The 13,432-nt window shown below is 39.5% G+C and overlaps 1 protein-coding gene across 4 annotated transcripts in view; it reads left to right on the forward strand.

The window, feature by feature from the left end:
* LOC121862470 (signaling mucin HKR1-like) overlaps nt 1-13,432 on the forward strand; it is a 96,901-nt gene that overhangs the window by 24,808 nt on the left and 58,661 nt on the right. The window contains exon 5 of one of the 4 annotated variants that reach the window (XM_042360772.1): nt 3,491-8,783. The exons of the other annotated variants lie outside the window; for them this stretch is intronic. Coding sequence (XP_042216706.1) covers nt 3,491-5,263 — 1,773 coding nt within the window. The 3' untranslated portion in view covers nt 5,264-8,783. Of the gene's footprint in view, nt 1-3,490; nt 8,784-13,432 lie in introns of those variants that run through there. 4 annotated transcript variants of the gene reach the window in all.

A 13,432-nucleotide genomic window follows, 5' to 3' on the forward strand; every position in this document is an offset into this window, starting at 1 on the left:
AGTAAAATTTTTTCCAATTGTAGTGGAGTAAAAGTACTAAAAAATTTGAGTACTTTTTAAAAAGTAAATACCCAAAAATGTTACTCAAGTACAGAATTCAAGTAACATTTATTTAGTTACTTTACAACTGTGGTCAGCATGCTGTTGGTGGGTGGGTGGCCCTCAGTTACTCACCACTTGATGTTCAGGTTACTAGCGCCTGAAGACTTTAACCCCATTCTCAAACTTAGGAGAGCATAATCCTGTATTATGTACTTTACTAAGAAAAACTAAATACTTATGTGAAACCAAATATGCCAATAATATTATACATTCTGTTAACCCTTTGAGGACAGTACTGACAACTTGTGGTCATTACCCACTGGATGGGGAATATTGAAGAAAGAAAATCCTGAAACATTTGAATCAAACCATGAACTCTTATTTACACCATCAAAGTTCAAGTATCGAGGGAATGAACAAACAATCTCTCCACTCCCATGTGGGAGCCTCGTGGGTGGACACTTTGTTTATGGAAGCTGCCCCACCACCACCAGCCACCATATCCCTCATCCTTGTCACTCAAATTCTCTTTAAGATTCACTCGTTAAATGTTGAGGAAAATCACCATCTTCGTTTATATTGCCGATATTAGGCGTGGAAGGTTCATCCTTGTCTCTAGAATCATATATAATGGTTTCTTGGCCTCCTGCTTGGGTGCCATGTATGATTGAAGCAGTACTGGGTGTGGTGAATCTTCATTAGGCCCAGTAATAATGGGCACTTTGGGGCAAAAGCCAGAAGTCACCACAAAACTGCCCAGAAAAACAAAATGTTGGAAATATAATTGAGCTTGGATGAAATACTGTATATCACACCTGTCTAGTGTAGTGCTTCCCTCTGTACTATATTATGGGATAAGTTTGGTGGGGAGAGAGACACCAAGATGTGTTGTACTGGTGGAAGATTTAAACACCATGCAGACCGCAGTAGGAAACTACCGTAATATGTTCACGTCTTCTGGTAGGTCTGTGGTAGACAAAAATAGTAATGTACTGTATTTCATATGTTGATAACTGGAACATATTAGAAAATAATGTGTATCAATGCATAATTATACTGATATGCACTACAGTAGAGATGTAGTAACAAAACAAAAGTACTGTAAATTGTATGCAGTAGATTAATATTTTGATTCACAACACCACAACCAGAAAAGACGTGAACATAAAGAGGGTCCCCCAAATTCGTGGATTTTTACTTGGCGGTCCTCTATTATTCGCGGATGGCACCCTGGAGGTACCCAAGAATGTCTGTGGGTAGTTTTAAAGTTGCCGCCATTTTTGCGGTTGGGACAAGGAGCCATTCGTCCTAGAGACAGTAATTTCCTTTACCTGTACTGTATATATGTGTGTGTGTATAGACATACATACACAATACAGGTAAAAGAAGTAATTGTCTTAGGGGCAAACACATAAAGGGAATATACATTTCTTTGTACACAAGTAAAAATGTATTCCTCCCCCCCCATTCCCTTCCTCCTGTCAGCAAATGTTAAATGTTATTCTCTGATTTGGCGACTCGCGGCCATTTTGAGAACCTGACCCCCGCAAATTTTAGGGGCCCCTGTACTTATGTCTGTAATGAAACGTCTATGGCCTCATAGCTCACCTTACTGTGCATGTTTATTCCGTATTTTAAACGTATATTTTTCCCCCAACATAACTACGGACTCAAGTCTAGTGTTACAGCGTGTGTGATGTATTGCTGGAGTGTGTGTCTGTGGAGGTGAGCTTAAACTAAAGAAAGTAATGAACTCATGTCATCAAAGAATAAAATGACTATGTTGTCCACTTTAGTTTATGGTGGGGTGGGTTGGGTTGGGTTGGGTTAGGTACTGATGTTGGAAAGATTGGGATGAGGATTAAGATATGGATACTGTAGTCATTTAAATAAGAAGAAAAAGCTTTAGTGAAGTTAAACTGCAAATGAAATAGATGAAACTGTTTTTAGCATCAGTTATTCTATTGTAGGGTTTGCTACCTCTTGTGTGAGAAGGGTTGGTTTGGGTTAGGTTAGGTTAGTTATAGACATTGAAATCATGGTGAGAGAGGAGAGCTTTCTGCATACTGTAATTATCACCCTACCTGCTGTGCTGAAGGTAACTGTTGCCATTATTAAACAATGATAAGACTACAAATGTACAGTGGGGTATGCTATAACGAATCTAATTGGTTCTAGAACCTTGTTCGTTATAGCATTCGTTCGTTATAGGATTAATCCGTTCCAGGCCCCCAAATACAACCACTTTACACTGGAAAATATAATATAAAATTGTAAAAATTGTAAAAAAGTGCATAAATATGCATCTAAACCCCTGAAATAAAGAATATCATTAATACTTGTAATAAAAAAACAATAAATTAGTAAAAAAAAAAAAAAAATTTTAAATAATGTTCGTTGTAGGAGTTTCGTTCGTTATAGCATTCTCAATTTTATAGGTAAAACCGTTCGTTATAGGAATATTCGTAGTAGGATCCGTTCGTTACAGCATACCCCACTGTATGTGTGTGTGTTTTGTCACCTCCAAGTGTTAGGTCGTTGTATGTGAGCAGTGTTAGTTACTAAAAGATGTACACTACGGTATTTTTCTCCATTGTATTTGGTCTTTACCTCCCCCGTATTATCAGCTTGGAGTAGAGCTTCTTTAGCCTCTCGTAACTCCTGGGAAAGGCTTATGTTGTTGTTTGTTATTGGTAGTTTTCAGAATCTTTCTTATAAAGTCTTCTGGACAAACCATTCTTAGACTAGATAACACGACATAGATTTGTTTTCCTCTTGACCTTTCCTTCTCCAACATACTGTAGTGTAGCCCATTTTGTCTCTCAGCTACTTATAGTACATTTCTAAATACAGTATTTTTTTTCTTCATGTGAGTGGCACATTATTGCTGTTATTTGTACTGTATAATGTTTATATACATATATATATATAGCACTGAATATAATTCTTGTATTTAATAATGCATTGTAGCGATAATAAGTACACCATTAAGATATTTATGTATGAAGTACTGTACCCTGTAAGATATGTACTTATGTATGAAGTACTGTACCCTGTAAGATATGTACTTATGTCACTGGGTCCTGCACATATAAAAAACAATGTTCGGTGCTACAGTACGTACTTACAAAGAACACAACAAATTATATTTCTGACTCTGGGTGAGTCTTACTTCTTCTCTTTGATATTGAATCCATATTTTGCTCAAATTCTGCAGCAAATTTTGATTGAAAGAAACATTTGATAGATAATTAAGGAAAATATTTGATGGAAAAATTGGCTGGCTGATGCAGTAATAAGAGGAGGAAATAGACTAACCACTTGAGGATGTTAGAAGAACATTGAGAGGAAGGGCATCACCCAAGGCCTCAGTCCATAGCTCTAGATGCTGAGAAAGATATAGCTGATTTTGCGACCATCTATAGCAGCCTTTTTGTTTTCCCCGTAGGTGGCGGACTTGGAGAGGAAGTACAAGTGCGCGTGGTGCGGGAAGGGCTTTAGACTCTCCGTCCATCTGAAGGATCATGTAAGGACCCACACGGGGGAGAAGCCCTATCAGTGCAATATATGCCAGAAGGATTTCACTCAGCGGTCTAATCTGAGGACACATCTCAACAAGATCCACAAAGAACAGCTAGCTTATGTAAAGAACCGAAAAGGCCGAGTGCCTAAATATCCCGTGAAACACGAATATTTACCCGGCCTGGTGTCTCCCGGCGGCACCGTCACGGAGATGAAGAAGCTCGTGTTTCCGCCCGCCGAGACAAAGCGTATCCTCCCCAAGCCTCATGGCACTGAGCCTTCTGTAATGCCTTTCCTCTCCAAAGAAACTGTCAATTTTTTACAAAGGGATGATTTAAAAGTTCTTTATAAGGACAAACCTGCAAGTTTAGAAGCTGAAAGAAGAGTGTCTTTACCACAGTTAATATTACAGCAGTCTCCCCATGATGTGGATCAACAGATGTTTGCTGGAGAGTCACCGGTGCTTCCAATTGACTCGAATATTATTGACCTAGATGCCAACTCCTCTCGGAAAGAATATTTTTCGCAGCCGTTGCTTACTAAAGAAACTACTCTTAAATCTCCTCAGAAAGAGACACTATTGAAAGCTTTGTTACTGAAGGGCTCATCAATGGGGCCAGCTTCTCAGAGTGAAGTTGTGCGACAGGTGATCCCATCTTTACCTTCCCCCATCATCCCATCATCTTTATCTGTTGGCCAGGTGCCATATTCTATCCCCTCATCTGTAGCTGTGTCTCTTGCCTCTCCTGTATGTAGTCCCGCAGAGGACGTGCTACAGCCAATGTTTGTCGTGGAATCTTCTAAAGGCATGTCTCCGGTACTGAGGTGTCCACGTGATGTAGCAGTTTCTCGTGCAGAACTTCTGTCTCCCGGGAGCAAAGGTGAATCATTTGTGGTGATAGAAGCTTCTGGTATGGCACCACAAGAGTCTGTGTCAGTCACAACAGATTCTCATGAGCAACCACAGATAACTGATGAGATGAAAATTCTTCTTCAGGCCGTTCAAATCAGAGTTTCCCAAGACCAAGGGCAGACAATTACACAGAGCAGTCCAACTGTCACAGTGAAGTCGTGTAATCCTTCCTCTACATTAACGTCTCCTTCTGGACCAGTCGCGAGTCACACCCTTGCTGTACCGACTCCCTCTGGTCCTCCCCTGGCATCAGAAACGGCATTCCGACAGCGCATTTCTCGAATGGTACACGACAAAGACTCTACCAAGAAGAAGAATCCCATTCATACTGCACTGGTGAAGAAGATAGACCAGTATTCAGATCATTTGTATAAACATACTGCCAACAAGGAACAAGAACACAATAGAGGAACAGCAGAGAAAGGAAAACCTCTGCCTCTACTTCGACAGTTTTCTCCATCACATCTGTCCATTACTCATCACTCTCCCATGCCTGCCACACCACCTTTATCTTCTTCACCTCCTCTACCTCCCCCTCTTTCTCCTCCCCTTCTTGTTTCCACTTCACCTTCCCACACTCATCACATACAGGTGCCCACTTCGTCGGTGGGTCCTCCGTCTTCAATGACCATTTCTACCATGCCATCAACAGAGAGGAGGGGTCCGGGCTACCACATACCATCAAACAGAATGACCTTCAAGCCAAGTGACAAACATGCTGATAAAGTCAATCTTAGGTTTAAGGGAAGTCATAGAGAAAGTGAATCAGTGCCTGACCATAAGTAGGTAGTTATTGATTAAAATATTGGGTAATACTTTAATAAATCAGACATTTATCATGAGCAAATCTAAGTGATGCCATTTGCAGTTCTCTAGTTGTTTCTCTCACTCTTAAGTAAATGCCATCTTTTGTTTCCTGTGCTTTTCTTTATCAAGTAACTCAGTGGATGTAAGGTTTACAGTATCTTTATTTCATACATTTTAAATTTCATAAAATATACTGTACTATGCGTGTGTGCGTCCGTGCGAACACTTGCATGAACACAAATATATACTGTACTTAGACCTGAACAAGTATACAAGCACATGTACTGTATAATTACTGGTAAAAATAAATACATACATACATGCTTTCACAAATACATGTGAATACACAAACACAAATCCTTGCAAACACACAACACTCAGAGTTACACAAGCCCACATGACCATTAGTATAACCTGTATTATTATTCCCCCCCTCAATGATGATGAGGCAGAGTTGCACCAAATACTGTATGTGAATGCTGAGACTACTGTTGTGGTGATGTACTGTACTTCCACAGGCTTTGTTTGTATCTTCCTTATTACGTTGTGTGCCTTAAAAACTTTTTCTATGGGCTGATGTTTTGCCTGAACCTTGATGGGGTGGCAAGTGTGAGTCTCGTGAAAGCTTCGTCTCGTCGCATTTCCCGTGTTTGAGGACGTGCAACCGCTTGGCATAGCTGCCGTCTTACCTGCACCTACAATGCCATTGCTCATACACATTTGTTGCCTCGTAACAGCCTTACGTCTCCTCTTGTTAAACTTACTAGACATGTGCTTGCTTGATAAAGTTTTGCCAAGTACACACATATCCCATTGTAAGTTACTTTGATAATATTAAAACTACTGTACTATACTATACCAACTTCCTGTCCCTGTTGGCAGTTTTTATACAACAAGAACCTCTGTTGACTGGAAGCAACACTGGGAGTAGTTCTGTACCAAAGGCTTCTTCATAAGTCTGTTCATTATCCATTTAAAACTGTAAATTAATTCCTTAAATGGATCATTGTATTTTGAAATATTAAAATTTGTTGATTTCAGTCATAATGAGCCATATTATGAAACACTCCTCAATTCTGTACCCACTAACTCTGACCCTTGTGTTGTGACCTATGCTTTGTGTTCCATTATACACGTGAAAGCAGTTAAAGTAGATCCTGCATGTCTGATGGCCTGTTAGGGGCGGTGCCAATAAAGCACTGTACATATACTTAACCTATTTTCACTACAGTAAGAGACTGTGTGACTGGCACTGTATTTGAACACTTTCCTTTTTCCGAACTGTAAAATTAGGTACCCATTCAGACCTGGATGAACTAGGGATGGATGTCCTGGGTATGAACCACCGGTGGTGACCTTAAGGACAGGAGACAAGTGCTGTGTCCATCAGTTGCTGCACTTTTGTCTCTTATCCAAGTACTGTATACAGTACTGTACCTCATTTTCAGTACCATTTAAAGTGTGTCGACAATTGTTAACGAGATGTGACTAGTCAGTGAGTTTTTGATGATATGGCTGATAAATGTGGGCAATTATTATGAATACATAGTTTGGACTCTTCCCATTGTTTTATCATGCGTGCATGGATGTGTCATTGTTGCAGTTTTTTTTTACTTATGTATATTTTTTTCAAATGCTTGCAAAGCTTTGTGATAAGTATCTGTTATATATTTTAAATGAATACTTATATATATTGTTAACTTTAGCTATTACTAAATCAAGTTTTACGTTGTGTGGTTCAAGAGTATCAAGATCATGCAAGGGTAGTTTTCCCAAGGAAGGAACTCAGACATTGCTAATATATTATGTTGTATGTGTAGGGAAAATATTGAATGTCCTGCTGCACACCTTTTGAATGTGGGACGTAAGAGTAAGAAGAAAAACACTAACTCCAGCTTTGTATATAACAGGCTGACAGGGGGTAGCCTGTATGATGGCTGCTGCTTCCATGTACTGTAGAGTAGTGGTTAGTCTCCAGTTAAATCTGGTGAGAGAGGAGGTCGAGATCAGGTTCACAGGGCTGTCCTTGCTCAATATTGTCTCTTAATTGGGGTCAAATTGTTTTCATCAGTAAGCATATGATGATGAAGCAGCAGACAGTAGGAGTCGCTGAATATTGGTGTGAAAATGGACTTGGGATTTATAATTTATTGTACCCTGTGAATTTACTGCCTGGATACCATTACACATTTAAGATTTAGTGCTACATAGGACATTGTTTTTTGGGGGTTTAAAATCACTAAAAAGTCTTGCTTATTCTCTCATACTGCCTGAGTGCAGCTCACCATATACAGTACTGTATATATTATCACCAACATGTGTCACTGTTCCAAGAAGTTTGATGTATAAAACTACATATATATTTTTATGGTATTTCTCTTGTATCTTGGCTAAAGATATTGACCTTTGTATGTTGAGATAAACTTTTTAGTTCAGTCTGTTTTTTGTTGTTATTTGGCATTAAAAAGAACATTAAAAAAATCACAACGTTTCTCATAAACTCATTAGCTGATTGGTGTGAAAAAATTGAGAGTACAGTACAGGGATTTATTTATTTAATGAAAGGAATGAAAATTGGCTCTCTCCTTGAGGTTTGTTTTATTAATACTAAAGTTAGTGTTAGTGCAGTACATATAACACTGCTGAGGAGGTGCACCATTAGCTGAAGCTGGTCAGGGAAATGCCACAATTACTGTACAGTAAAATAAATAATAAATTACTTGTGGAAGGATAGAGTACAGTACTGTACTGTAGTTGTTTTAACTTATTTTTGGGAGGAGACGATACTTTTTGTGCTAAAAGAAAATATTGTACCATGAGAAGACACTGAAGTAGTGAAAAATTTGTTGCCTAAATCTCTTACTGTTATTAAGCTTTTGAGTTGCCAAATGGAACTGTGCTGTTTTCCATAAGATTAGATTATTAATACTGTACAGTATATACAGGGTACACTGTTGTTGTTTATGGAGAATTACTGCCTTGAAAAAATCCTGTGAAGGCTCATAAATGTAATGAATTAAAAAGTCACAAACAAGGGGGCGAGAATAGCTTTATATACTTATGAATTCCCGAGTTAAACGACGGCTGTATCATTATACCGTAGCAGAGTTTTATTAATAAGGGGATATTCTGAGCTGGTGCTTGGTCAGTGATTGTCTGTGTTTGGATATTTCCTCTATTATGCTTTTCTTTGTTTCTAGTGTTGGTAGAATATAATAAGTTTAAATTATATGAAGGAATGATTCCACTGACTAGGCCTGGTTTAAGAGAGTGACCCCTCCTGGTGGTCAGTTTCAGTATGCTGACAGCTGGCTAGATTGTGCCATCTGTGTGCATAATATTCTATAAAAGAAGTATAATAAATAATTATGATATTGTAAATAACATAGAGACATATTAGAAGATATGTGATCCTATTACTGGATGCCTATACTTGTATGAAAGTGGAGGTGTTGTTAAGTCTGTAGAATAGTTAATAAACTAATATGGGATAATTCAACTTATATATTAATTTTTCCTCTTGTCGTGAAACACATACCGTACGTGATTTAAACAACTGTAGTATTTTGTTGAGATTAGTTATTAAGGCCCAGTGTGTTTATCGCCTTATAGGGTTCAGCCTAACCTAACCATGTGGGACAAATGCCTGCAGACTAAGATCTAATTCCTATGGTCATGCTGGGCATCATTTGAATTAAAACAGGTAAAAGGAATAAAGAAATATATTTACTCTATACAGTACAGTGGTCCCTCGGTTAACGAGCACAATCCGTTCCAGCAGGTTGCTCGTTAACCGAAAATCTCGTTAACCGAAACCATTGTTTCAATGGGTTTTTGGGTAATTGGTTCCAGCTCACCGAAAATTGCCTAAATTCAACAAAAATGGTAGAAAAGTTCACTTACTTTGAGGTGTGTATGTAGAAGGCTCCTGGATGATGATGATGATGTGCATTTGAAGTGGGAGGTGGAGGAGGAGAAGGGAGAAGAGAAGGAAGTGGAGGTGGAGGAGGAGAAAGGAGAAGAGAAGGAAGTGGAGGTGGAGGAGAAGCATTTTACTGCTTCTTGGAAGGTGAGTCACCTTCCATGAAAATGTCAGGAACCTCTGGACTGACAGATTCTCCACCATGAACATCCTCTCTCCTTCTTGAAGTGGAAGGCTGAGGGATAGCATCTTGTTCCCTCTGCCTTTTACTGAAGAAAGTGTCAATTGTGGTCTGTGGGGCACCTGTCCTCCTCACCATTAACTTATGTTTAAAGAAGGAGACCACTGAGTCCTCAACATGACACAAAGTTAGTTCAGTTTTTTCCACTTCTGGGTGCTTTGAAGCCAGTTCCCTGAACTTCTCCCAGTAGTAAATCACATCTTTCAACTGTTTAGCTGACATATGGTCATCACTTTCAATTTCCTCCTCACCACTGTCAGCCTCTACCTGTAACATCTCATCCAGTTGCTTCAAGTCATCAGGAGTAAGTTCCTCCTCATGAGACATCACAAGCTCTTCCACATCCTCCTCCTCCACTTCAAGGCTCAATGACTGACCAATGGACACAATCTCCTGGTCCAACTCTGTTTCTTCCTCAAATCCCTCAAAATCATGGACTACTGATGGCCACAGTGCTTTCCATGAAGAATTGAGGGTATCTAGTGGAGACTTCTTGCCATGATGACACAATCAATTTTACAGTCTACAGGATGTTGAATTGTGTCTTCCAGAAATGTTTCAGTGTTAGTTCAGGATCATTGGAAGTTGCCTGATGACACCTCCTAAACATTTTCTTCATGTACAACTTCTTGAAGTTGCTGATCACATTCTGGTCCATTGGCTGTATGATTGATGTAGTGTTTGGAGGCAAAAACAACACTTTCACAAAGTCAAATTGATACTCCAAATTTCTGGCAAGGTCAGGGTCATGACCAGGAGCATTATCCATGAGGAGAAGAGCCTTTAAAGGGAGTTTATTGGTGGTTAGGTAGCTCTTGACAGATGGGCAAAACACCTCAACAGCCCATTCATTAAAGAGCTGTCTTGTCACCCATGCCTTACGGTTGGACTTCCAATAAACTCCAAGCTTTGTTCTTACCACTTTCTGTTGCTTGAACACCCTGGGGTTCTCAGAGTGGTAGACAAGCATGGGCTTCAGTCGGAAATCCCCTGAAGCATTGGCACCAAGCAATAGAATGAGAAGGTCTTTCATGGGCTTATGCCCTGGTAAAGAGGCTTCATCTCTGGTGATGAATGTTCTTTTGGTCATCTTTTTCCAGAACAGCCCAGTTTCGTCCACATTGAACACTTGCTGTGGAAGATAATTTTCTTCATCCATCAGTTTTTTAAATTCATCTAAAAACTTTGCTGCCCCTTCCTTATCAGCACTAGCAGCTTCACCATACCTAACAACACTGAAAAATGTCACTTCTTTTCTTAAATTTTTCGAACCAGCTTTTGCTGGCCCGAAAATCTTCAAATTCTGTGCCTGAAGAACCAGGTTGATCGGTCTTTAAATGTTCGTAAATCTCCCTGGTTCTTTCACAAGTGAATTCAGTAGAAACTGAATCACCTTTCATCTGTTTTTCCCTAATCCAGATGATAAGTAACCTCTCAGTTTCTGCAATTAGGGATCTACTTTTAAACACTTGTAGATTTGTCTCTCACTTTCACTTCTTTAAATTTGTCTTTCTGTGCAAGAATTGTCGACACAGTTGATGTCGACATGCCATATTCTTTGCATAGCGCATTTGTTCTAATGCCTTGTTCATGTTTTTTATGATTTCCTGCTTGGTTTGGATTGAAATCGCTTTTCTTGATCTCTTAGGCCCCATGCTGAATTCAAACAATGTCAACACGTGCTTTTCAAAGTTAAACTTGTTGTAAATAAAGAATATTTTCTTTAAAATAACGCTGCACTGTGCTATGTATTGTCAATATGTAAAATAAATTTCAAAATGACCAATAATTTGCTTGGAAACACAGAAAAAAGCATTTAGTTGAAGAGAGTCTCAAGCAAGATGTTACCTCCAGTGAAAACAGAGAGAGACTAATGCCTGTTTGCTGTGTTAAGAGGCTGGATGCTGCACATTAAACTAGTCACTTTACCTTCACCTTCAATTATGTTCAATAATTGTTAAAATGACTAAAAAATTTAATATTAAACTTTTAAAATTATTGAAAAGTATAAACTTCTTGATATATACTAAAATAGTAAGGAATTTAAGCCCTAGAACCGATTAATGTATTGGCGGACTAATACTACAGCTGGTTGACCGCCCAGTGCAAGCCAAAACTTGTTGAGGTCGGCTCGTAAGAAACTCGTTAACCGAGGGGTTGCTCGTTAACCGAATTTAAGAATCTTATTGGAGGTAACTCGTTAACCGAAATCTCGTTAACCGAGGGACCACTGTATATCTATCTGTTGCCATTACACTCCTCTGTGTGATGGATCAAGGAACCTTAGAAGAGGGAGGCAAATAATAATAAGAGCTTTCAGGATGTGTAGAAAGAAACAGGAAATTTTACAGCAGTTATATTCACATACTGTACTGTATACTGTACTTGTTCACATCCTCAACTAGCATACACAGTGGACAATTAAATATTTATTGACATTACATTACAAAATTCTCTATTCATTGTGTGTACAAATTTGGTTCTGGAATCTACAGTAGAAAAAATAATCACAAAGTACCTGTACACCACTATGATGATAAAGGCAATGATAGCCTTAACAAGGGTTACTGCTCAGAACTGAAAACTGTCACCACGGGATCTGAGACAGTCGCCACATAATACAAATAAGGGAAGACACTGGAACACAAGTTAAACAAGAGTGAGACTATAACTTCATGCCACTGTAAATGACTAAACAGGTACAGTGAACATCATTACCAAGAGAAATAAATGCATTAAGCAGCTCATAACCCAGTACTGTTGTGGTCATGTATTACAAGGGATGACCAGTGAGTGGAATTCTTGAAGGATCTCTGTTTGTAGACGACTTATTGCATGTACAGTATAATTTTTTGGGGGGGGGAAGATAAAATATAGAAAAAAAAAGTGTGTAACTATTGCTCGTGATGTGGATGGGGTTAAAACCTGATGCCAGAAGTGAAGTCTTTCATCTTGTTATCTACCTTTTTCTAGTAAAGTATTCTAGTTCAGTTTAACTAGAGTATCACAAGTTAATGTTTTCATATAGATACTGGTTACTCGTATCTACACACACACAATATTAACAGTTTTCTTAAAATAGTTTCTATACTTAAAGATTTGATATTTATGCAGTCTAGCAACAAGGTCATTAACTGTATAGTAAATGTTCAACCTTTCTGTATAGTCTGTTACTAGCCCTGCTTCCACAGCTGCAACTACACCCACAAGTAAATAAACAATCACATGACTCCATCTATAAACGTCTTGGCATAACTAGACAGAGTTCTTCTTCCTTTCATTCAGCTTTACTTGTAAACACCAAAACCTCCACAACTGGTGCCAACAAACCCTGGTCTTATATTCCTCAATGTTTCTTCATTACATTTCCTCCCTTAAGTACAGTACAGTAATAATGAGAACTTCCTGTAATTACAATAGTTTCAGTATACTACAGGTAACTCTTAACACTATTTTGGCTGTGATGGCTTAAGGCAGTGTGTGTTAGCTGAGGTAGTGTGGGTTAGCTGGGGCAGTGTGGGTTAGCTGGGGTAGTGTGTGTTAGCTGGGATAGTGTGGGTTAGCTGAGGTAGTGTGGGTTAGCTGGGGCAGTGTGGGTTAGCTGGGGTAGTGTGTGTTAGCTGAGGTAGTGTGGGTTAGCTGGGGTAGTGTGTGTTAGCTGGGGTAGTGTGGGTTAGCTGGGGTAGTGTGGGTTGCTGGGGTAGTGTGGGTTAGCTGGGGTAGTGTGTTAGCTGGGGCAGGTGTGTGTTAGCTGGGGCAGTGTGTGGGTTAGCTGGGGCAGTGTGGGTTGCTGGGGCAGTTTTTGTTAGCTAGAGGTAGTGTGTGTTAGCTGGGGCAGTGTGGGTTAGCTGGGGTAGTGTGGGTTAGCTGGGGTAGTGTGGGTTGCTTCGGGCAGTGTGTGTTAGCTGGGGCAGTGTGGGTTAGCTGGGGCAGTGTGGGTTAGCTGGGGCAGTTTGTTAGCTGGTAGTGTGGTGTTAGCTGGGGC

This window comes from Homarus americanus, unplaced genomic scaffold (genome assembly GCF_018991925.1).
Source record: "Homarus americanus isolate GMGI-L3 unplaced genomic scaffold, GMGI_Hamer_2.0 scaffold31037, whole genome shotgun sequence".
NCBI lineage: Eukaryota > Metazoa > Arthropoda > Malacostraca > Decapoda > Nephropidae > Homarus > Homarus americanus.